At 37.8% G+C, this 26,270-nt stretch overlaps 1 protein-coding gene across 1 annotated transcript; it reads left to right on the forward strand.

Moving 5' to 3' along the window:
- Positions 1-3,400: 3,400 nt before the first annotated feature.
- On the forward strand, positions 3,401-24,738 carry LOC131974191 (interaptin-like). Its single transcript, XM_059336402.1, has 9 exons — positions 3,401-3,740; positions 4,975-5,057; positions 5,200-5,262; positions 7,852-7,911; positions 11,489-11,548; positions 11,798-12,442; positions 12,540-12,578; positions 17,617-18,810; positions 18,922-24,738. Exons 2-9 carry the CDS (start codon positions 5,039-5,041, stop codon positions 21,195-21,197), a joined length of 4,356 nt encoding a protein of 1,451 aa, XP_059192385.1. The 5' UTR covers positions 3,401-3,740; positions 4,975-5,038; the 3' UTR covers positions 21,198-24,738.
- Positions 24,739-26,270: the final 1,532 nt, after the last annotated feature.

Genomic DNA, 26,270 nt, shown 5'->3' on the forward strand with positions numbered 1-26,270 from the left:
ATGTCTTTGACATGCCTTTATTCATTTTCTTTTGTTTGCTTATTGATATTAAAATATACTTTATTGCTCATCTATTATAAGCTAACTATGCACTTGTCAACAGTTAACTATGCTTTTTGCAGCTACCGGATCTAAAGCGAGAACAATGCTTTATTAAAAACTAATAAATAATTTATTATTAAGCCTTTAATAATCTTTTTTGTTTGCTTTTTCCTCTTCCTTCTCTTTCCGGTGCTTTTGGCGGGCCGCAGCCGTTAGTACTTGGGGATTTCTCATGCACGCTAATGCTGCGTTCATGACAACTCGGAACTCGGGAACTCCCCGTTGAAAACCCCGAAATTCGCTTCTTCAAAGCGTTCCAGACATTAACACCACCTATTAATAATAATAATAATTCATTGAATTTATATAGCGCTTTTCAATAACCCAAAGACGCTATTGTTGTATGATGTAAACACCTAATTCTCCAGATTTTTTTTCGGGTTCCCGAGTAGGAGCACCGACATTAGGTTGCAATTCAATGCATTTTTTCAAGTAGAGGGTCTGAAAAGCCTGAGTTCCGAGTTATCTGAAACGCAGCATAACGTTCTTGTAAATGTCCTTTTTTGCACTGACCTTTTGTCTGTGTGACAGATCAGTCCAGGCTCCATACAGAACTAGCAAGACTTGAAAAGGAAGGCTTGTTGTAGGTGTTCTCTTTGTATATAATATAGTATCATAACATTACTAGTATTAATTGTCTGAAATCTCTGAAGAACCTCATCATAGTGAACACACACCGGCAGTAGCCCCCGTGGCCCTTTCAGAATTTCCCCAGAGGAAATTTTCTAGTTTCCAACTGTTATGCATTTCCTATGGGATACATGTTTACACTTTATAATAAGGGTCCAAAAAACATTCACTAATGGCTACCTATGGTTAAGTAATGCTTATGAGGCAGTTAAGCATTTATGAAGTGTTACCTATGGGATACATGTTTACACTTTACAATAAGGGTCCAAAAAGCATTCACTAATGGTTATCTATGGTTAAGTAATGCTTATGAGGCACGCATACTAAGGGTTAGTGTCAGGTTACTAAGAACAACTTTCCTGTGTGTGTAGGAACCACACAGTATCATTACCAAGAATCCTACATAGTGTTGCTTTAATGCCCATCAAGGTAACATGTACGCCATATAGCTCGTGATTAATGTATTAAGCTGTTACTTAATGCTTATTCCCTCCAAATAAACACCATTAGTAAATGAGACATTAACGGCTTACTAATATATGAACTAATGTGTTACTTAATGCTGATTAGTGCATACTTAATGATAACTAATTACATTATTCAACCTTTATTAATGCTTAATAATGTATTAACTAACTTTGAGTAGTAAGCATTAACTAACCGCTTATTAATACATTAACTAATTTGTTACCTAATGCTAACTAATACATAATAATGATTGTCCATGTATTTTCAAACAGTTAATTAATGCTTAATAATGCATTAACTAACGTTAATTAAAGGACCCTTATTGTAGTGTTACAATATTTTTACTTTAAAAAAGCATGGTTATTCATTTGTGCTGTTTAAAACTGCAATTATCAAAAAAAAAATGCCAGTGTTCAGAAACTTTACAAGGTAATATTCTGATTATTTAAATCAGTTGCATGTGTTTAAAGTTACAGATGGAAACTCAGCATGTGATTGTTAATTAGTGTTTTGTATTTTGCTGTTGGCATTTCCTATCAATCTTTAATTTCAGTCAGTCTGTGAAGAACTTCATGTTGTTGCTGATGCAGTTTTCTGTGTCACAAATTGGTCCAAACAGAAAAAAAAATCAGTAAATACAGTCAACCCTTACCATCAATGAGACATTTATCATAATATTTGCTCAAAACTGATCTGAAAAAACAAAAACAAAAAACACCAGCATTGTCCAAAAAAATCCTCACAATCATCATATTTCTTGCAGGTTGTTTACTCTCATTATGTTTTAAAATGTTTTGTTCTTGTGGTTGTATTTCCACCACCTGTATGATCATAATCATCTTCTGCTTTATTTAAGAAATGCCTCTTTTGTGTGTTTAACTGTTTTGTCCAGCAGGCTACGCTGTAACACCAGCTAGAGATAGTTTGAACACTGCGGTCAAGTGAGCCGTCATTCGCTTCTCCGTAGTCAAGCCAGTCGTCTCTATAAAATGTAGTGCTCCCGTATTGTGATATTTACGGTAAATTCACTGAAACCGCTCCAAGTGAGCTGACATGAAGGATAAACACTTTGTCATTCTTTATCACCTTTTTTTTCCAGTATAAAACTGTACTCTGTATGATCACAGTCACATATTTCAGCTGATAGATCCACTACAGGATGATCCACTGCAGCTTCACTGTGCTCAGTTTTATCCAGCAGGTGGAGCTCTAACATGAACTACTGAGCTCAATCTGTCTGCGTTTACCTCTTCAGATTTCTTTTTCTTGTTTCTGTCAATGCATTTAAAATATTTGACACTGAAAATCTTAAATGTAGTTGTGTAATGTTAAATGAATTATTTCATAATGATGTTTAATGTAACAAACTGTAAATTTCACAATGTGGAGATTTGGAATGTGTCTGCATTATTTTTTTTTATATAAATCTGATGAATATTTTAACTAATGTCGAGCCTGATATTAGAAATATCACATATTTATTTAAAGTATGCAACACATGACCTAATAAGCATTTAATAGGCTACTAGATATATATAATATATAAAGAGATGATTTTGACTTTAAATGCGTATAGCTAAACATTTTGTCTGCTGAGAGGATGTACCCCGCCTTGGCACCGCACCGACCGTCTCACTTTTCGCGGTGCGTGTATTTACTAGACGTTACGGTACGAACTTGTTAGAGCGGCCTTCATAGTAAAAGCAATGTTCCGGTGATTTTCATTCGTCCTTTTAAAGTCTGACTATGCTACTCACTGTTGAAATACTAGAATGTCATCAAGAAGCTTGAGTTTTTTCTCCCCTATTTTCCATTTTTATTTATTTAGTTTTAACCTACTTGTTAATGCAAATGTGTCTTTGTGTTTGCGTGTGAATGTGAGAGTAAAGCTGTATCCCAAAGTCAAGTCCTTCCTTGGTAGGATCCTTCCTTCGGAGTCGGGTCCTCCGGAGGCGAGGCAAGAGTCCTTCCTTTCACTGGTGTAACGCACAAATGGGACAGCCTTCAGAGTGTGCAGCTGTGCGTCATTGCGTAATTGGACGTCCTGCTTAAATTCAGCGCCTTTTTTGGCTAAGATCAAGTGTAGTATCTGTTCTTATCAGTTTAATAAAAATACATACATACATACATACATACATACATACATACATACATACATACAAACATAAATTCAGCGCTGCAATTTCAAAATCAGTTCACGACATGGATGTGTCTTTGGCATCAGCACTCTTACACATATTTGTCAAATCCAGCCGTTTGAGCATCCTTCCTTGACTTTGGGACACAGCCAGAGAGAGAGAGTGCTTCCATTCATTCATTAATTCATTCATTATCCTTAACTGCTTATCATGTATCCATAAATGACTCGCACTTTTGGGTGGAATAATAAAGTTTACCGGAAATTGCTTTTATTTTGAAGGCCGTTCAAACACGTTCTTACCGTAACGCACCGCAGAAACAAGTGGAGGCAGGCTTGACTGCAGTCCCGTTCCTTACTTTCACTTTCCCCACGGATTGTGTCGCAGCAGAGATTGCAGAAGGTGAGTGAACTTTATCAAAACAATTCCACAGAGTAATTAAAGTAAATACAGAACAGCAATATTGTGGATGGGATGATAGAGTCGATAATAAAACGGCACTGCCATAACGTAATATATGTACTTCGTTGGTTCTGGCCTGTCAAATCAGCTGACTTTTGGGGTTTCAGACTGAACCATTTTTAAGAAAACGGATCAGTTAATGAGTGTCTGTCTGAACCGAGGGGTCCTCGTCCGTTTACAGTCAGTGTTTAATCTCCAGAACCTCTTTGAAGGAAGATTTTCCCAGAAGACAGATCATGCCGACATTAAGGTTAAATAAAGCAACAAGACCCCATTTCAGATAGGCTATATGAGAGGAGGAGCTATTAGGAGCAGTATCAGGCTTCATGTAAGAGACACACAAACAATAGAAATGGACAAAATTAACTTAAAACCGAACCATATTTGAAATCAATGTATATTAAAATATACATATTTCTTAATATAATATACAGCACCAGTCAAAAGTTTGGACACGCCTTCTCATACAATGTTTTTTCTTTATTTTTATTATATTTTCTACGTTGTAGATTCATATTAAAGACATCAAAACCATGATGGAACACATATGGAATTGTGTAGTAAACAAAAAAAGTGTTAAACAAACCAGAATATGTTTTGTATTTTAGATTCTCCCTTTTGCTTTAATGCTCACAAACACATTAGGAAGGCAGAAATTCCACAAATTAACTTGAGGAGCTGCATCTGTCAACTGAAAACCATCCAGGTGAGCAGCTCATGAATCTGCTGAGAGAGTAAGAGAAGTTTGCAAAACTGTCAGCAAAGCAAGAGGAAGAATCTAAGAAATATAACATATTCTGGTGTGTTTAACTTTTTAGTTAAAAGCTGTGTCCAAACATTTTACTAGAACAGTTTATAGAAGAGGAAGTCAGATGTGTTCTACTTCCTGTCAGAGGTACGTTGAAAGGATTTATGGCAGTCTGTGTGGTTTAATTAAAACGTTATCGTTGGTCTTATTGTTAATTAAAGGAATTATTTAAATGTTAATTACATGTTTTTCTTGCTCTTTTAAAGAATGTCTAAAATTGAAGCTAATAAAAGTAGAATATCTCCCTTTAAATCTCTTTCTCCTGAAACTCTTCCCCCTCGTTTTGATAAAGAATGTCTACTACATGGGGCTAATTTCGAGGTAAGATAAGCTAACAATTAACATTATATGCAATTCTGTCTTTAGGTTCTCAAAACCAGCAGTCAGTTCCCACTGAATAAGTCTCTGATGTCTCCAGCGGAGTGACATCATGGCGGCTGCAGCAACAGGTATGTTCAGTCACTGTCACTCTGTCACTGTCCTCAAGATCTGCTTTAAAACTGTAACCTCTTTCTTGGTCCTGCAATTTCATTGCTTCATGTCCACCTTTTCTGCTGTTAAAATATTTCCTTACATTCTGTGTTTTTACAGGGTCGGATGATCTGCAGCCTGTGAAGCGCAGCAGCAGCAGCTGTGAATTGCTGCCACCTGAAAGTGAGTTAAACTGAACTGAGTCAGAATTACTTTTCTGTATATTAACATCTAGATTCAAAGTCAATGTCTATGGTGGGTTCATGCTTTTTGTCCTACTTGTGGCACTACAAATTCCCTGGGCTTGCACCATCTCCAGTTCCATGGAGAAACCTTTTGTTTGATTTCACCCCAATCTGGGCTTGCATACTCAAGCGTTGGACGAATAAAGGTCAGGCTTATTTGTTTTAGCCAAGTTCTTTCATCAGCAGTTTAATGGATCCTTGGCTTGTCTTTGACAGCATATACTTCATGTGAGCATCCGATGACAGTTCGATTATATCTGAATTCCAAACAGTTAAAAGGTGTTTACTTTAGTGATTTTCTGACTTGAAATTGTTAGAGACGGATAGAAGGGATGCTGTCCTCTCTCCTGCCACTGATTTCCATATCTACCATAAAAAGTGCAAACTCTAGTCTCCATTCAGCTACAGCATCTAGGCCTGCTGAGTCAGGCCAGCAAGAGACATCTATAGTGCATTATGAGCGCATTCATAGTGAATTATAATGCTCATTATAATCAATCATAATGCATTATGTCTGCATTCATAAACACATATAAAGCTTCATGATGCACTATATCAACAGTTATAAATATAGCTTATAATGACTTATAAATCCAAGTGTCTTATGAGTGCTCTTGACTGGTTATAAACTACAGGCTGACTGATGAGGCTTATAATACATTACAACTACTCATACCCCTCTATACACACACCTCAACAATCAATTGTTATAAGGACTCATAGGATGCCATAAGTATAAATAAATGATCAATGTATGCTTTAAGTAAAGTGAGGTTCATATAGACGCATCTATAATGCAGTATAGCTAATCATGATGTTTCATTGTTGGCGTTAAGTAAAGTGTAACACATTTTCATGCATTTAAAAGAAGCTATGCTGCATCATAAGTCATTTCGTCAGATACCAAATATAGAGAATTACACTAAGATTAGGAATGTAACGGTAAAGCTCAGTTTCAACCTGTAGGGGGCAATCCACGTGCATATTTTGTCCACAAAATGTATATTTTTAAGATTCACAGATTTGGAGCTCAATCAATCACCAACACTACTTAATACGTAGATATAAGGGTTTACATATGAAAACTTTGGTTTTGGGATTTAATTACAGTTTAAGGAATAAAACAAAAAAAAGAGAGAAAAAGACAGTACATTTTTCAAGCTTTATTTCAATAGTCAATCAATTAAAACAGTCTTAATCAACCATCTGGTGGTGAGGAAATATTTAAAGTTTGAATTTCTTTCTCATCTTATTCTTATTCATTTCTTTCTTAATTAACTACTGTAGCAAACATAGGCAACGGGCATGGAAAGCCACCACTGCTACAAATATAAAAACAAATTCTACAAATATAAAAACATACTATACTGTATACTGTAGCTTTCAACTTTGAACTAAGTGTCAACCTTTAGTACAACGATTCACATTTATATTTCTGTGGAAGCAGAGGGGTCATCGACTGTGGCACCTTACAATGAATGTTGTGGCCACACTGGACACTTGAAAAATGTACTGTCTTTTTCTCTTTTTTTGTTTTTTTTTGTTTTTTTGTTTTTATTCCTTAAACTGTAATTAAATCCCAAAACCAAAGTTTTCATATGTAAACCCTTATATCTACGTATTAAGTAGTGTTGGTGATTGATTGAGCTCCAAATCTGTGAATCTTAAAAATATACATTTTGTGGACAAAATATGCACGTGGATTGCCCCCTACAGGTTGAAACTGAGCTTTACCGTTACATTCCTAATCTTAGTGTAATTCTCTATATTTGGTATCTGACGAAATGACTTATGATGCAGCATAGCTTCTTTTAAATGCATGAAAATGTGTTACACTTTACTTAACGCCAACAATGAAACATCATGATTAGCTATACTGCATTATAGATGCGTCTATATGAACCTCACTTTACTTAAAGCATACATTGATCATTTATTTATACTTATGGCATCCTATGAGTCCTTATAACAATTGATTGTTGAGGTGTGTGTATAGAGGGGTATGAGTAGTTGTAATGTATAATAAGCCTCATCAGTCAGCCTGTAGTTTATAACCAGTCAAGAGCACTCATAAGACACTTGGATTTATAAGTCATTATAAGCTATATTTATAACTGTTGATATAGTGCATCATGAAGCTTTATATGTGTTTATGAGTGCAGTCATAATGCATTATGATTGATTATAATGAGCATTATAATTCACTATGAATGCGCTCATAATGCACTATAGATGTAGTCTTCATAGAAAGTGTTACCGACAACTTCAGGATCTCAACCAATGAAAACTAATCAGCTTATTTCACACCTGAACAGAGGAAGCAAAATACAAATTACAAAGAGAAATGGGGATATTAGATTTGGATTAAATTTGGGTCTTCAAAGGCCAAGGTCACGTATGTTATGTGTCCCATTCTCCTGAATGTGAGGGGATTTCTTTAATTTTAACAGATAAACGGATTCAATTTTGGTGGTGTCATTTTCATAAAAGACTACATGAATATCTTTAATGTTCTGTGTTTTTACAGGGTCAGATGATCTGCAGCCTGTGAAGCGCAGCAGCAGCTATGAATTGCTGCCACATGAAAGTGAGTTAAACTGGACAGAGTCTTTAAAGTAGACCACCTGCAGTGTCAGAGGTCCCTTGACCAATGAGATGTTCTGTAGGTGTCATAAATGCAAGGCATCCTCTACTTGCCAGATGACCAAAATGGAGGTGGCCTGCCATTTTGGGAGGTGAATGACAATGCTGCTACATTTTAATTCACATCAGTTCAAAACCCACACATGAACCAAAATTCACATGTGGCTAGATCCCAACATAGTTAAGCTCACATAGGACAGATACAGACAATACAGACATACAAATCAATTGGCAATGCCTATTGATGATTTTGTTTCGAAGCCGGTTCCTAATCTTGAAGTAGTTCTTGGCTTTTGGTCAGCCAAAGAACTGGAACACTTGTTCCAGAGTGGTACCAACTCTTTGCTGGTTTCTATGGCCGCGTTCAGACTGCAGGCGAATCTGATTCAAATCAGATTCCTACTCAAATCCGATTTTTAGGGCTGACTGTCCACACTTTTATTTAAGTGTCCAAATCGGGTATGGCTCTGTTCAGACTGGGCCACATTATCGACTGATCTGACAGGTTGCTATAGTAACGGCGTCAGACGACGTCAGACGTCATATAATTGCGACGGCTACAACAACAACAAACATGATGGAGGCAGGTCACCTCAGTATATTGGCCTTATCACTGTCCATTAGAGGTGCAGAACATCTCAGATGCACCAGGGGAGAAACGGGGCGGATGGACGCCCCCGTCGGGCCCGCATGAGTCGGGCGCGGCTGCCGGTGGACACCTCGTCTCCGCGCTGCCGGCGCTACGCCGCGTAGAGTGATGTCACGGACAGTCAAAACCGATCTGAGTGTTTGGAGCGGTTCAGACTGAGATGCATCTGTCCAAATGCGATCCGAAACTACCTCCCAAAGGTGGTTTCGATCCGGTTTTGCAAAAATCGGATTTCATATGATTTGTGACTGTTCAGACTTCAAAAGAGCCATCCAGTTCCAATCTGGATGGGCTAAAAATCGGATTTTGGCTGGCAGTCTGAACGCGGCTTAACCATGAACCATCCGGACCAACAAAACCAACTAAAACATTTATCATTTTATTTGGTTTGTTTAACTACAGTGTGATTCATACTGGCTAGCGTTAGCATTACTCTTAATCTTTGTTAAGATTAACATTCATGAAGGGTAAATGTAAAAAGGATTAGTACAAAAAAACTCACATAAATTTACATGAAAGGCAGCAGATCTTCCAGCAAATTCAAAGAGCAAGAGGGCTTGAGGTTTGGAAGAAACCAGCCAAGCTTGCACAACAACGAGGCACACGGTGACTAGAAAAAAACACGGAACGACTTGTAGAAACAACTTGCTATAAACTCATGAGACAATGTGCAGCGCTACCGAACGATATGGAATTATCTCATCCTAGTGGTCTGAAACACGGTTTTATTGTCAGGAAGATGAGATGGTTGGGATCAGGTGTGCCCCATTGCCTGCCACCGGAGAGTCCAGCCACACACACGAGCTGCAGGAAGAGTTGGAGAAACAGAAAAGGGAGAAAGGAACAAAGCCAAAATACAAACAAGGTCACTGTGACCCTAAAAAAAAATCAACTTTTGAATACATCTCTACTTATCTCCTTCATGGTGCTGGCTTGGGCTCTGCAGTACCGTTAAATCGGGCAAAGTCTGTCAGATACTAGCTGCTACGTTAGTTTGTTTGTAAACGTTACAAATGTTATGTCAGGTTATTGATTAACATATGTTAACATATATTAAGATTAAGATTTATTACCTTATTAATCCCACAATGGGGAAATTCAGCCTCTGCATTTAGCCCATCCTTTTCTACACACAAGTCAACACATGCAAGCAGCAGTGAATCCGCTTCTTCTAACATTACCCTAAATTACCATTAGAGAACGTCCTTCTCTGTTGTCTGCGGAGTATGTGTGATATAACAAGGGCAGATATTCAGTGATGAATATTCAAAAGTTGGATTTAGCACCATGGCGCTGCCAGCACAGGTTGTGAATTTCTGCTACTTTTTAATTGCCCAGAATGTAATGACACATGCTGGTTCTTCCAGTTGGCATAAAATCAAACCTGTTTGAGCTAGTACACTAGACGGGACCAGAATTTGACCCAACTGTAGTGTATATTGCTAAGAGAGTTGTAGAACTCAATGTCAGAGGACATGCAGTAATACTAGGATTTTATGTTTGCGTGTTTTTTCTGTGACTGCCTGTTGCTAATAGTGACAGAGACAAGAACTAACCAGGAATAATACATAAACAGAATTCTTGAGGGTAAGTATACACGCACCACATGGTATGTCGCAACTATATAAAGGGAAGTTATGGCTGAACAACTTATGTTTACATTTATACTTTTTTAAAATGTTTAATTTATGTTGCACATCTATTAAACAAGAGGTAGTGAGGAGAAAGTCTATTTATCTGCTTTATAATGCATCTTTGTACACCATTGCTACACCAACAGCCTGTTTCCCTGAGCCAGGAAACAGGATTAAACTTTTAATAATACTATACTAATAGCAGTGTTACCTGTCTCTTCAGCCTCTTAAGTCATCATCAGAGCCTCTCCACGGCTCCTTCCTCTACGGCCTCGAACGTCATGTGACCTCTGGTCCCTCGGGAGCGCCGTCTACCCGACATGTTTTTTATCGATAATCACTGTTCTTCGTTTTGTTTTTCAGCTCTGCTGTCTCTATATCTCTGCCACGCCCAGGCGAGGCGCAATTGAAATTACCATAATGACATTAAATTGGCAGAAAAGAGCAACTTCTCAGCTTTCAGAAACCGTTGTAATCTTTCTGATAGCTTAAACCGTTAATTAATTATGGCGAAATTATGGTACCACGCCGCAGAATGCATATAGGGAAAACACTGCTAATACTATACTAATGCTATATATGCAAAGTGAAATGCAATTCTGAATCTATCACATATAAGTGACATACAGTGAGCAAATAAATAACCTCAGTTGTCTGGCAAGTTTGCCTCATAGAGAGCAACAACCCAATGCAAACAGTCGATAACAATCCAACTGCTACTGAAAACAAACGTTTGCTTTGGAGCTAGCGCGAGAGCCAGCCAAAATTTGCGCCCATAGGTCATTTTACCAACACAATGATTTCTAAACTGTTTTAAGTTGAAAAGGCTGCATAGTTTTGCTTTTAAGAGTGAAAGTTATCCATTCTGACTTCCTGTGTTTTGATGTAGTTATATGGTTAGTATATCTACATATTCAGGGGAGAGCTAAGATGGTTGGTGTAGAATCAGTTCTGGAGGGCTGGTCAGGGTAAAAATGCCAGGCGCTATTTTTTGTCCCAGTCCAGCCCTGCCTGAGGTATTTGAATTCTGGGTTAAAATTTGTAACTGTATATCAACGATGTAACACATTATTATTCAATCTTCCCCTTATGTTGCTTTAACCAGAGTTTTGCATATAAACTCTCCATGGTCCAGATCAAAGGCGAGTTTTTACTTACTTGTCTTTACCTAACAACTGAAGACATATAAAATATAATTACAGCATCTTCAACAGCAATTCTTTTCTGCGTCCTTACAGCGACAGATGATCTGAAACTACTGAAGCGCAGCAGCAGCTATGACTTGCTGCCACCTGACAGTGAGTTGAACAAAACAGAATTATTTTTCTGTACATTTAACAAATACAATTACGCTGTTTGAAGGTGGTGGATTAAAACTAACATTTAATTGTATTTGAATAATTGCAAGTTTAGAGGTCAGTTTATTGTATGATAAATACGTACCCTAAAAAGTTGTGACTTCTTTATTGGTTACAAACCCAGTTATGTTTTTATTTCTGTTGAAGTCTACACCAACAAGATTTTTCTAAGTCAGTGATTTTTTTCAGTGTCTGAGCTGAGAGTTGTTCTGCTGGGGAACAGCTGGTCTGAGAGGAGTTCAGTGGGGAACTTCATACTGGGTGGGAAAGCGTTCAGCAATGAGGGAGAACCAGCAACAACCTGTTTGATCATCAAAGGACCGCTGGAAGAGAAAAAAATAGTTCTCATCAACACTCCAGATCTGCTGCATCCAAACATCTCTTTAGACAAACTGACACAAGATCTGAAACAATGTGTGGAACTCTCTGATCCTGGACCTCATTTGTTCCTGCTGGTTCTCCAGCCTGAAGACTTCACTGAGGAACACAAACAGAGACTCTGCAGAGTCCTGAAACTCTTAAGTGATCAATCATTTGATCATTCTCTGGTTCTGACATCACCACCCAGAGAGGAGAGTTCAGCTTTCATGGACAAAGATGAACCAGACCAGCCATTAAAAGACCTGATCAGAATGTGTCGATACAGATTCCTGAAGCTGAGGAACCTTGAGCTTCCACAGTTGTTAACACGTTTGGGTCAAACTGTAAAAGAGAACAATGGAAAGCATGTGAGCTGTGATGTATTTGAGGATGCAGCACCAGTTTTGGCTCATGATCAGGAAGTCCTGAAACAAGTGGAAAAAGACAGCAAATTTGATCCACCAAAACCTGCTGGTAAGTTGAAGAAAGTAATTCAGTTAATGTGAACTTTGTAATGATCTAAAATGACTGTAGAATCTTACTGTTGCTGACATGACTTTGTCTCTTACAGAGGGAAAAGCTCCTAGCAAATACACCCAGCCCCCTCAGTGTAAGTAAATCAGATGTAATTATCCAGATACATAGAGTGGTAATATATGACTTAACAGTGAGGTACATAAGATATTTGATGCTATCCCTTTAATATTTTTGAAGGCCTTTAAAAAAAAAAGAAAAATAATAAGAGACTAAACTATGTGGCGTGTTAACATTTGTGCAGACCTCCTTTTTAGCCCTGCCTTTTTTTAATCTTAGACCTGAGTAGTTCTCTCACTCTTGGTCCCTCTTTTGAATTGAAGTAGCTGAACCATATAGAATATATGATAGATATAAATGTGGATGGCACATGATCACTCAATATTGTCTGAAACTCTCCCTGATAAAAAAAAAATGACAGATTGTAAATATGAATCCGTAAAACGTCAATTAATAGCCCAGACTTTTTACTTTTGGAAAATTGGGCTATGAAAAAGTAATCTATTGAGAACGATTGTTTCATCTATCTCTGAGACTGCACCATCAGAGAGCCACAGAAAGAGAAGGGGAGAGAAGTGAAGAAGAGTGACAGGCCTTTACCAAAACTCCTGTGGCCTTCATTAGAAAGGATGCAAGACAAAGATAATTTATCAAGAGGTAGAATTTTATGTTTATTTTATGTATTTTTTCTCTGTCCCTGTAAGCAACCCAGAAAGTGTCCAAACCCAAATTTATTTAAAATGGCAAAAAATAAAGTAAACTGAGGAAGAGAGGCCCCATAAAACCTCTAGCAGAAGTAACAGGCAAGTCACAGGCAGAGCAAAAACCGTCAGGACGAGAGCAGGGCATGTGGCATGACGATCTGACAGAGGGTGAATGAGAACGGGTAGTATTTGAATGACAGACTGAAGTCCTCTTCCAAAGCTCTTATTTTATGTCTGCTCTATCCTCCATCCTCGATTGAACCGGAAGTTCTTCGTGTGCACCATCTTTGCGACCATCCCAAAGCTCTTATTTGGGGCGGCTGTGGCTCAGTTGGTAGAGTGGGTTGCCCCCTAACTGAAGGGTCAGTGGTTCGATCCGTCGCAGCCTACATGTTGAAGTTTCCTTGAGCAAGATACTGAGCCCCAAATTGCTCCTGATGCTGTGTTCATCGGTGTGAGAATGAATTCTTAATGGTGGCAGGTAGCACCGTTTAGGGTAGCCTCTGCCACCAGTATGAATGTGTGTATGAAAGGGTGAATGAGCGCAGTCTGTAGTGTAAAGCGCTTTGAGTGGTCGCAAAGCGACTAGAAAAGCGCTATATAAGTGCAGGTCCATTTACCATTTACCATTGTGCTCGGAGGATAGAGGATAGAGGAGGGATATTGGAGGAGCCATCGGTTATTGACGGGACGCTGCAGCTGATCGGACTGATCTGATACATTGTAACATCGTTGTAGTTTCATACCGGAGTGAAGACGGATCACAGATTAAATTCAAGTGTGTCGCTCACAATTATATTTTTTATTATTTTGTTATATTTTATATTTTATTTATATGATTCGCTATGTAGTTAAAAATCTGTTTTATTGTTGGTCTGAACAACAAAAAGACCACAAACATCTTTCTACATTTATATTAATGTAAAGAAAAATCGTTCTAGAAGCTTTATTTCCTTTCATGATCTGTTATTTCCCCCTTTCAGATTTACAGTTGAAACCAGAAGTTTACATGCACTATATAAAAAGACACATATGCTTTTTTTTCTCACTGTCTGACATGAAATCAGACAATCACTTTTCCTGTTTTAGGTCCGTTAGGATTACCAAAATTAATTCTATTTGCTAAATGCCAGAATAATGAGAGAAGGATTTTTTGTCAGAAGTTTACATACACTAACATTATTATGCCTTGAAACAATTTGGGAAAGCCCAGATGATGCTGCCATGTCTTTGGAAGCTTCTGATAGGTTTATTGACAACATTTGAGTTAATCCGAGACACACCTGTGGATGTATTTTAAGCCCCACCTAAAACACACTGCTTTTTTGTGTAACCTTATTGGAAAATTCGAAAGAAACCAACAAAAATGTCAGGGAGATAATTGTGGACTTGCACAAGTCTGGTTCATCCTTGGGTGCAATTTCCAGATGCCTGAAGGTGCCACATTCATCCGTTCAAATAATTATACCCAAGTCTAAACACCATGGGAATGTCCAGCCATCATAGCGCTCAGGAAGGAGACGGGTTCTGTGTCCCAGAGATGAACGTGCTTTGGTCCAAAATGTGCATATCAACCCAAGAACAAAAGCAAAAGACCTTGTGAAGATGCTGGCTGAAGTTGGAAAGAGTGTGTCATTATCCACAGTGAAACGAGTCCTGAGACATGGGCTGAAAGGCCACTCTGCCAGGAAGAAGCCATTACTCCAAAAGAAACATCAACAGTTTTGTCAGACCACAGGACATGTCTCCAAAAATTAAGGTCTCTGTCCCTGTGTGCATTTGCAAACTGTAATCTGGCTTTTTTATGTTTCTTTTTATTTGATACTGTTCAACTAAAAAAAAAAGAGAGAGAGTGTTAGAGTCAGCAAGAAACACATTTACATCGTTTGTCATTTTCATCAGTCTCACGTAAGGCTGATCATTCCTGAGAGTAGGTTTGATCTGAGTGACATCATTTACATTTTACCTTAATCATCTAACCTAATAAAACTTTGCCCGGCGTTCAGCGGACACAATCATGTTCTGGGATATTAAATAATGAATTTATCACCAGTATTGTCTATATACAGACGCAAATAATAATGATAAATTAATAAATAATATGAATACATTCCCTTGCCCTGAGCAGGACACAGTTCACAGTATAAATACACAATGCAGTTTGTTATTCATGTTCAGCTGTTTGTTAATCAGAGAAAACACGTATTATTATTATTATTAGTTAATGTCTATAGCTGTTAAAGCCAACTGACAGCTGATTATTATTATTAGTGCATGTCTACAGCTGTTGAAGCAGACTGACAGCTGATTATTATTATTTTTATTATTAGTGCATGTCTACAGCTGTTAAAGTGACTGACAGCTGATCCAGCTGTGATCCGCCATCATTAGAAACGGACGTCGATTCACGTGACGCTTCGAAGTAAAGGACGTCTCATGTCTCTTAAATCGTTTCCTCGCTCCTTGCTTCGTTTCCTTGCATCTCTCCATGCATTCTCGGTGGGCGGGACTAAGACACAAGTGAACGGTGCAAGTGAGGGAAGCGGGAATGCAAAATAAGAGACTTGGGACAGGACCTGAATGGGAGGCTGATGAGGATAATGAGGGACAGGTGTGGAAGTGAGCGGGGAAGCACAGGTGAGGGGAATGAGGTGATTGCAGGGCAGACAAGGGTGGCAAGATCTGCAATGACAGGAGAGTTAGTGATGATGAGATGAACAGGTGATAAACAAAAACACAAAACAGTCCCTAAGCAGAGGTGTCTTCCATCAAGTCTCGCTAATTTAAGTGAGAAATGTGTTCCATCAAAGTGGCTTATATGACCCGCCGCTCAGTAACCATAGTAACTTACACCACTGAACTAACCTGCTCTCGGGCAGACTAACTGACGAGCTAACTTTAGCTGTGTATCAATTTATTTCTGACGGGCAGAAACAAAATCCCGAAAGTCAGTTCCGTCACGGTTCTTTTCGTGCACGAGTCACTTTTGTCATGTCCGTGCGGAAAGTTTAGACCTTTTTTCTCACAATATGACAAGGCATGAGTTTATATACCTATTTCAGTCAATCCGTTTTTTAATTCATGCAACTTTCGTTTTGGAGTGAATCCTTTATTTGAAAGCTAAACATGTATAATTTAAGAAAAGTGTGTATAAGTTTTTAGCAGTCCTTTATTCATTTATTTTGTTCTAGCTGTTTAGACAAAAAAAATACATAAAAGCATTCTAAACCAGGACCTTCTGCTGTGGTAAAATGTATACTTACATCATTCTCTAGTTACTTTATCTCAAATTTAATTATTACATTTTTAGCTTTTTATCTCCATATCGGGTTTTTGGTTTTCAGTTCCCATAAACATATGACGCTTGTAGATCGCGCCGACATCCTGTAAAATAAAACGTGTCAAAGAGTAGGCTTAGCTGATTATGTAGTTGCCAATTATTATTTAATTTCTCAGTTTCATCATTGCTTCCTGCTGTAGTTGTTCCAGCTGTGTCCTGCAGCAAGGTGCATGGTTATACACAATCTGAAGAATGAGGATACAGCCCAAACAATATTATGTTTTCACATGTCCAAATCCTTTTTAGGCTGTTCAGATTTATCCTGTTAAGATGTAACAGAATAATTAATATGGGGCAGGGTTACTTCGCCAAGTTAGGCCAATTTACAGTAAATTCATTGTAGTTGTTCTCCGAACTTAGCCTACACCTAACTGTGAACATACAGCTGTTATTATCCAGCCTACTGATAATATAACCACTCTTATTGATCTAGTGATCTAATTGCTAATTTATTAACAACAACAAATAACCCAATAAGTAGGATTGAATTGCATTTTATCAGTCTGCATTTTTTTGCAATGCCATCTCCCTGGCTCTGTTGTATTGTCTGTTATTGTGCCTGTCACTTTATATTCTTCATAAAGCTCCTTCAGCACTGATTTTCACCACTTTTTGCGACATCTTATTGGCTGTTCCCGGCTGTTCCATGATCAATTAATACGGGCTGCTTATATACTCCGTGCTCGCGCACAATGCCTGGGTTGAGTTAGCGCTGACCAGACACACTGAGCTGCGTTAGTGGAACAGCTTTAGCCTTTAAGTGTTAGTTGGTGTTAATTCTAACCAGGCTTTTACAATGAAGCCGCAGTTTGTGTAGCCACGTTGATGGGACACCCCTCTGGTGATCCCGTGACAGTCCTGCCATGACACTTCTTCATCAGCAAGAAGTCCAGGCATCTAACATAGACCTGCATTATTTTTGCATTATTTGTTGTCAAACCCTGCAAGTAAATGGGTCATTGCACCAAATTGGGGCTCTGCTTTTTATTGAAGTTTTACAGTAAATTGATAAATGATGAGAATCTGCAGTGGAATCTTTTAACTAATGTTATATCTTTTTTATTTTATAGCATGGGCACTCAGGATTGTGATGTTTGGAAAAAGCGAGGACAAAAAGAAATCACTGTGCAGCTTCATCATGCGGAATAGACAGTCCAAATTTTATAAAATAAATGTAAAAAAGCAATGTGAGGTCGCCAATGGAGAGTGGGGAGGAAATCCTTTAAAGGTAGTGAAAATGCCTGACCTGTTCAGTCTGTCTGTGGAAACTTTCATTGAAGAGATGAAGAGTTGTGCAACTCTTTGTCTCCCTGGACCAAATGTTCTGCTGCTGTTAGTGAAACCTTCTGATTTCACTGAGAAGATAAGACAAAGACTGAAGTTTATCCTGAGTTTTTTTGGTCAAGAAGCCTTTAAACACTCAATGGTCATCCTGACACATGAGGAGAGAGAAACAACTGTGAATCAGCTCCTTACAGACTGTGGAGGAAGACACTACAGCATGGCTGAAGATGACCACAGATCACTAATGGAGAAGATTGAGAACATTGTGCAAGAAAACAGAGGAACCTTCCTCACCTTCAATGAAGAGATCATCAGACCAAAGTCTGAATACATGAAACCAGCTCTAAACGTGGTTCTGTGTGGGAGGAGAGGAGCAGGGAAGACCTCAGCAGCCAAGGCCATTTTAGGTCAGACAGAGCTTCATTCAGTCTCCAGCTCAGAGTGTGTTAAACATCAGGGAGAGGTGTGTGGACGTTGGGTTTCCCTGGTGGAGCTGCCTGCATTGAATGGAAAACCTCAGGAGGAAGTGATGGAGGAATCATTCAGGTGTATCTCCCTCTGTGATCCTGAGGACGTCCATGCCTTCATCCTGGTCCTTCCTGTGGGTCCCCTCACTGATGAAGACAAGGGAGAGTTGGAGACCATCCAGAACACTTTCAGCTCTCAAGTCAATGACTTCACCATGATTCTGTTCACTGTGGAGTCAGATCCTACAGCTCCAGCTGTTGATAACTTTCTGAAGAAAAGCAAGGACATCCAGGAGCTCCGTCAGAGCTGTGGAGGAAGACAGTTTGTCCTCAACATCAGGGACCAGCAGCAGATCCCAGAGCTGTTGGATGCTGTGGAAAAAATCAGTTCACACTGCTATACAACTGTAGCATTTGCACATGCACAAATGGAAAAGCTCAAAAATCAAGAGAAACGTATCAACATGCAGCAAACTGAACTTGAGAGGCTGAAGCAGAAGGACAAGATCACTTGTAAGTAGTTTGAATTATGGGTTCTTAACCATGTTCTATTTTAAAGTTTCTATACAGTAGTAAATATCATTATTTAGTGAGTAAGTAGCTCCTGTTGTTCTTGTCTCACAGGTGATAAAGAGCAGCAGAGCCCAGAGAGTCTCAGGATTGTGCTGATAGGGAAGACCGGCTGTGGGAAGAGTTCTTCAGGAAACACCATTCTAGGAAGAAAGGAGTTTAAAGCAAAGTCAAGTCAAAAATCAGTCACCAAGTTTTGTCAGAAAGTACAGAGTGAAGTGGACGGTCGTCCTGTTGTTGTAGTCGACACTCCTGGTCTGTTTGACACAACTTTGTCTCCTGAAGAGATTAATGAGGAGATGATGAAATGCATCAGTCTTCTGGCTCCAGGACCACATGTCTTCCTGTTGGTGTTACAAATTGGCAGACTGACATCAGAGGAGAAGGAGACATTGAAACTGATCAAGAAAGGTTTTGGGAAGAATGCTGAAAAGTTCACCATCATTCTTTTCACCAGAGGAGATTCACTGGAAGAGGAGGAGCAGTCTATTGAGGAATACATTGAAAAAGAGTGCGATGATTCCTTTAAGAGTCTGATCGCTGACTGTGGAAGAAGATACCATGTGTTTAATAACTTTGATAAATACAACAAGACACAAGTCAGTGAACTGATGACAAAGATCGACTCCATGGTGAAGGAGAATGGAGGCAGCTGCTACACCAATGAGATGCTGCAAGAGGCCGAGGCAGCAATACAGAAAGAAGTGGAGAAGATCCTGAAGGAGAAGGAAGAAGAGATGCAGAGAGAGAGGGAGGAACTACAGAGAAAACATGAGGAAGAAATGCAAGAGATGAAAAGAACAATGGAAGAACAGAGAGCAGAAATTGAAAAGGAGAGACAACTGAGAGAAAAAGAACTTGAAGAAAAGGAGGCAAACATCAACAAAGAACGTGAGGAGAGAAGGAGAGAACAGGAGAGGAGAAAAGAAGAAGACGAAAAGAGGAAACAACAGGAACAAATTCAACGGCAGGAGTGGGAACAAAAAGTTGAAGCTTTGGAGCAAAAAATAAGATCAGAGTCAAATTCAAAGGAAAACATTGACCGAAAGCTGGAGGAGAGCAGAGAAGAGATGATAAAAGAACGAGAGAACTGGGAGAAGGGGAGAAAAGAGTGGTGGGAGAAACGAGATCAAGAACATGAACAGAAACAAAAAAGACTTAGAAAGCTTCAAGAAGAATATGAGCAAGAAAAACAAAAGTACGAAAGAAAAACAAAAGCAGATGAAGTCAAAAGGGAAGAGCAGGAGAGGAAGTGGAAACAGAAAGAAGAAAACTACAAGACAAAGTTGGAAGAAATGAAGAAGAAGTATGAAGAGGAGGCCAGAAATAAAGCAGAGGAGTTCAATGAATTCAGAGAGAGAAAACAGAAAGACTTTGCAGCTCAGATAAGAAATCACATGGATGAAGTGATGGATCTGAAGAAACAGCAGGAGAGAGAAATGCAAGAGCAGAAGGATGAATATGAAAACTTGAAGAAACTCTCAACCCACAAAGAAAAACATTTGAAACACAACATAAATGAACTTCAGAACAAACATAAAGAAGAAATGACGGCCATGATATTTGGACTTTTCCTCAAAAACAAAGAAAACAAGAAGAAAATGGAGACAATGCTGGAAACACACAAAAAAGAGGTGGAAAATCTTAAAAAAGATCTTTTAGCCCAAAACAAAAGCAAAGAGAAGGAGGAAATTGATGAATTAAAGGAAAAACACAAACAAGAAATGAAAGCCTTGGACAAGGGGCTGTCATCTAAAAACAAAGACGATCTGAAGATAAGAAAGGATATGCTGGCCATCAAACATGATCAGCAAATAAATGAGTTGAAGTTGAAACTTCTCACCCAACAGCAACAAAATCAGAAAGAACAGTTGGATGAATTGCAGAAAAAACACGGGGAAAAAATGGATGAATTCAAACAGGCGCTTCATGAAGAACACCAAAAGATTTCAAGGGAAAAAATAGATGAGCTGCAGAAGAAACATGAACAAGAAATGAAGCAATTGAAACAAGAACTTGTGACTCAGCAGAAACAACATCAGAAGGAACAAATTGATGATTTAGAGAAGCAACATGAACAGCAGATGAATGACCTGATTCAGACCGATTCAGATGAACATGTCAAAGAAGAAAAAAAGGATGAATTACAGAAAAAACACAATAAAGAGATGGATGAGTTTAGACAGCAACTGATGACCAAGGACAGAGACAGTGGAAAGGTCGAAGTAGATGAACTGCAAAAAAAACATGAGAAAGAGATGAAGGAGCTGAAAGAGACACTTTTCATGGTGGACGAGACAGACGACTCGTGGCCTTGTTCAATTCTTTGAAAGATTGTATTATGGTCCAAGTGTCCAAACAGGAACCAAGTTCCATCAAAAGTCCTGTTTTTTACGGCCATTTTAATCATATTCAATTCAATCACAGTTTGGCCTGCCAGTAAGAGAGCTGTTTATTTCAGCAATGCCTTGACTCTTTTTATAAAATGAATGACCATAAAGGTAAAGCACCTCCCACACAAGAACTGCAGCTCAAGTGATTTACAACAGTGATGGATGGATGAGCTCCATCTGTGGCATACATGTGGTCCCAACACTGCTTTCAGTAATTGTCAATGCTTTTTTTGAGTGCCGTAATGTTACTGCACCAAATATTGTGGGACATTTAAGCAGCAAAAGTATAAACTTGACAGAGGAAACCAAACTAAACAGTTATGCTGCTGTTTATTGTCGTTGCGTACAGCATCTGCTGATGACGCGCTCAACCTAAACTACCAACCACCGGCCAAGTCCAAACGGACAAATTGATGATTTAGAGAAGCAAGATCAACAGAAAATGAATGAACTGATACAGACTTGGATGAACATGTCAAAGAACAAAAAATGGATGAATTACAGAAAAAATACATCCCAGGCATGGATGAGTTAAAAGAGAACCAATGACAGAGACAGTGGAAAATAACGTAATATATCTGCTAAAAAAACATGAGAAAGAAGTAATGGACCTGAAAAAAAAAGAAACAAATGGCACAAAAAAAATAACAATGGACAACACAGACGACTCGTAGCTTTGTTCAGTTGTTTGAGAGATTGCATTGTGGTCCAACACATTTTTAACTACAGTCCTGTTTTTTTATGACCATTTTTATCTTATTTACATTTTTTGTGTTGCCTGTAAGAGTACTGTTTATTTCAGCAATGTCTTGATTTCTGTTGACCCAACAGTTAGCTGTACAGTATAACCGATATGTCACAGAAAAATTGGTAAAAACTTCAGTCTACAGAAGAATAGTTATTCCTTTGTGCTTCAAGCATCATCATCTAAAAACAGGGTTGTATTTCCTTCTACAATATTTTGTTATTGAAAGAAAAGTACAGGAGCTTTACAAAGTTTTTTCCCCACAAAACAGCCTATAGTAGTTTCATATACATGGATTTATTTATGACGGCCTACCACAAAACAGTACACAAATTACATGTTTAACAATGCTGTGCCATGCTTAATCATATTATGTACATACTTTATACGTTTAAGAAAAACTTACTTTTGTTTTTTTAGCTAATTTAAGTTACTGAGGTAACATGTTTTTTTGGGATGTCTGTCCATACATCAGTCTCCTATTCCTTTGACATGATAAATCAGGAACACCTTGATGAGCAAATTTCTTCAAACTTGGCACAAATGTCCACTTGGACACAAAGGTGAACTGATTAGATATTGGTGGTCAAAGGTCCCTGTGAGCTCATGCCTGACCTATTCTCATGAACAAAATATCTCAGAAATAACCTGAATGATTTTGTTTATTTTTGGTGCAAATGTCCACTTGGACTCAAAGATGAAATTATTCCATTTTCAAAGTCAAAGGGACTCACAGGTGTATTTTCTGAAAATAAAAAATGGAAAAGTTTGTCCCACTGAGCTGCAGTTTTAGGCTACACCTCTTTAGTCTGCAAAAAATCTTTATACGTTGATTGTTTTTATGTACTGTTTCATAGACTTTTTTGCTGTTTTCTTTTTCCCTAAAGATTTGTCTTTGTTTTATTTTGAATATGAAATAGAACATGAAGTTTGCAAAGGACTTTAAGTGAAATGAAATGTTTACATGTCATTACTTTTAGGGGCCACCGGTAGGCCACAAATGTTCATTTGTATATATGAACTAAATTGAATGAAAAATGCGCCAGCATTCGTGATTTCAGCCCTCAAAACTCCCTCAAAGAGAGAACACGTCTCCTCTTCTCCAGGGTCTGAGGCAGGCCTTCTCAAAGGGCCCAGTGGACAGGCTTGGGCCTGTGCTGAGATCTCTATTTAACTGCTCTCTGATTTTCCTGCTTGTGGCCTATGCGAGATATAGTCACAAAGAATCAACACCAAGATTTCAAGCCAACAACACAGTAAATTATTGTGGAAAGCACAGAACGGACTTTGCCCAACAAGGAACTAAATCTTCGCCAAAAGGATTCATTCCCCTTCCCATCTATGGACGTTGTGTTAAAGTACTGGGCTAGATCAGTTAGTACAAGCAAGAACAAGTTGTTAAACTTGAATCTATGGATTTTGATCTGATGTGTGTTGTTAAGTACAACTGTTGTGATGTTTATTTAGCCATACCATTTGAAATTGAATGTTGAAATGTCTTGTTTACACAGAAACCAGGCCTTCACTAACTAACAAATTAATTTTTGGTCTAATACAATAAATAACATCCAGTGTACTAAAAATTGACCATTTCACAGACACATAGAATAGAATAGAATCAAAATTAGCATGGTCCTCTTTGTTCTCTTTATTGATATTTCATATTTATCTGAGTCGCTTCCTGACAATATCCGGTTTTCCATTAAAGCTGAAGTTAATTTGAAGCGAAAATGTAGCATTAAAGAAAATGCGAATTAGTGACAGTCATGTGAGTTAATGTTCACTACGTCACTACGCCTTATTCTGAAAAAGTGTTCCATCTCCCATTTAGAGCATTAATCATGTTCAAAAAGACTAAAATGTCTCAAGTGTTTCCATCAAGCTTTCCTCATGAGAATCTTCATAATGCTCAGAGAAATGTGTTGATGGAAACATGACTGTTAATTAGCCAAACTGTTTGCTGAATATTTGTTGCCGAAATAACTTAATTCTGTGCACAAGGCTGCAAAAAGACAGTTGTTGAAAAAACATGAAGATGATGTTTGACTATTAACCACGCCCCCATTCCCTGTTTGAGAGAGAACAATGAAAAGGGAGGAAAGATTGACAATATGATGCCTAAGTTAATATATATACATTTCTTTACATTTTGGGATCATTAAAAGTTTGCAGAGTCAGACATGATCAGCTCCTGTTTGCAGTGACCCATGGATGTACAGACTAGTATCACAGGATTACTTTACTGCTGAAGAAAACTTAAAAACATGATGATTCTCAGGCTGTTCTGGAGTTATCAGGAGTGTTTTATCAGGAGGTAGAGAGTAAGACACACTGAACCTAAAACTGTGTGTATCATACCTGTTGTCTTTGTTATATTGTTCATTTTAATGTGAGGTTAATACAGACAGTGAAGAGCTGACAGGAGATGAGAGAGCAGCTAATGTTGCAGTTCATGATCAGCATCTTAATCTCTGTCTGACTTCTGAGATTTTCCTCACAACTCTTGCTGTTACACCTGGGATTTAGTCACTCTATATATATATTTTTTTTCAAGTTTTGCTTTTTATTATTTCTTGGCTTCTGTAAATCATGATTATAAAGACAGTGACACAGTAAATGTAAGGGTTTGTGTTGCTGCTGCATCAGTCTGAGACACTCAGAATGTGATGTGATACGAGGAAAAGCATCAAATATAACATTATGAATATAAATACAATAAACCTGCAGAGTGTTCCTGTTGTTGTGTCCACCTTCTGTATGATCACAGTCACATATTTCAGCTGATAGATCCACTACAGGATGATCCACTGCAGCTTCACTGTGTTCAGTTTTATCCAGCAGGTGGAGCTCTAACATGAACTACTGAGCTCAATCTGTCTGCATTTACCTCTTCAGATTTCTTTTCCTTTTTTCTTCCAATGCATTTAAAATATTTGACACTAAAAAGCTTAAATGTGACTGACTGACTGTTTGATTGATTAAAGTTTATTTTAAACATTAAAAAAAGCAAAATGTTCATACTGAAAATAATAATGAACAAAATGTAAAGCAAAACAAACTCTTGTTGATCCTAAAAGGAGTGAGAAGAAGTGCACACTTATTTAACTCTTCAGTCATTGTTAATGCATGATCTAGCTTTCTTATGCCTATAACCCCATCAAAAACAAATATTTTGATAAATATGTCCAAATATATGGTTTTAATTACAATTATCTTCATCTTACAAAATACAAATATATTACTAATGTAATGTTCATATCAATATATAATGTGATCACTTACATATTTAATTACTTTTAACATACTTTACTATTAAAATATAAATTAATTTTATCAAAATATACATCTAATGTTTATATACAACATACAAGTACAATTAGAATATATATTTCTCAATACATAATATGTGACAAATTATATATGATACATATTTCTCATAAATGTAAATATACTGTAATGTATATTATATTTATAATATTATATATATATATATATATATATATATATATATATATATATATATATATATATATATATACGTAAGGCACATACCTCCAAATGTGTACTGTAATTTGCTAATAAATCTGATTTTAAATATATATTCAATAATGTCTAATATAACAGCCACACTGTGAACTTTACAGTGGAGTTTAGGATTATATTTTATTATTATATTATTCTGAATTAAAACAGTGATAAGTTAAAATATTTGACCGGATGTCAAGCACTTTGTTGTCGCATACACCTGATAAAAAAAAATCACAGTAGAGTATATTGTAAGTAAACAACTGTCTTATTAACTGCTGGCATCATTATGGACGTTTTATTAATAAAAACAGACATTTCAGGCTTTTAGGACTCTGTTGCTCAGGTTTATCTCAGTCAGTTTATTATTTTTTACCCTCAGGAGGACTTTGTGTGTCTCCGTGCGCCTCTTAAAGAGTGTGGTGATTATTAATCCAGTTAAACATGATGAAAACAGCTCAGTAAACAAAGTTTCACCTCAGGAAATGTGTGGATGATCCATCATGATAGCAATCATTCTAATCATTCACATCTTATGCAGCCTCCTCTTGTTAAAAGAAAGCTGTAAATGAGGCTTCTGAGACTTCTTCTTTACATATATAAATGTAGCTAAAGAGTTTATGAGTTATCCTGCAGCAGCCTGGTGTTTTAATAATAACTGACTGAAGGTAAACACAGTAACGGCCGTGCGTAACGACGCTGCGCTCTGGCTGCGGATCTTCATCCAGTACCGAACAGGA

The sequence above is a fragment of the Centropristis striata genome, chromosome 7, assembly GCF_030273125.1.
Source record: "Centropristis striata isolate RG_2023a ecotype Rhode Island chromosome 7, C.striata_1.0, whole genome shotgun sequence".
NCBI classification, from domain to species: Eukaryota; Metazoa; Chordata; class Actinopteri; order Perciformes; family Serranidae; genus Centropristis; species Centropristis striata.

Coding starts and splice junctions, on each gene's coding strand:
- LOC131974191 (XM_059336402.1), top strand. Junction 7,912..11,488: donor TGAATTGCTGCCACATGAAA/GTGAGTTAAACT, acceptor GCGTCCTTACAG/CGACAGATGATCTGAAACTA. Junction 12,443..12,539: donor TGATCCACCAAAACCTGCTG/GTAAGTTGAAGA, acceptor TGTCTCTTACAG/AGGGAAAAGCTCCTAGCAAA.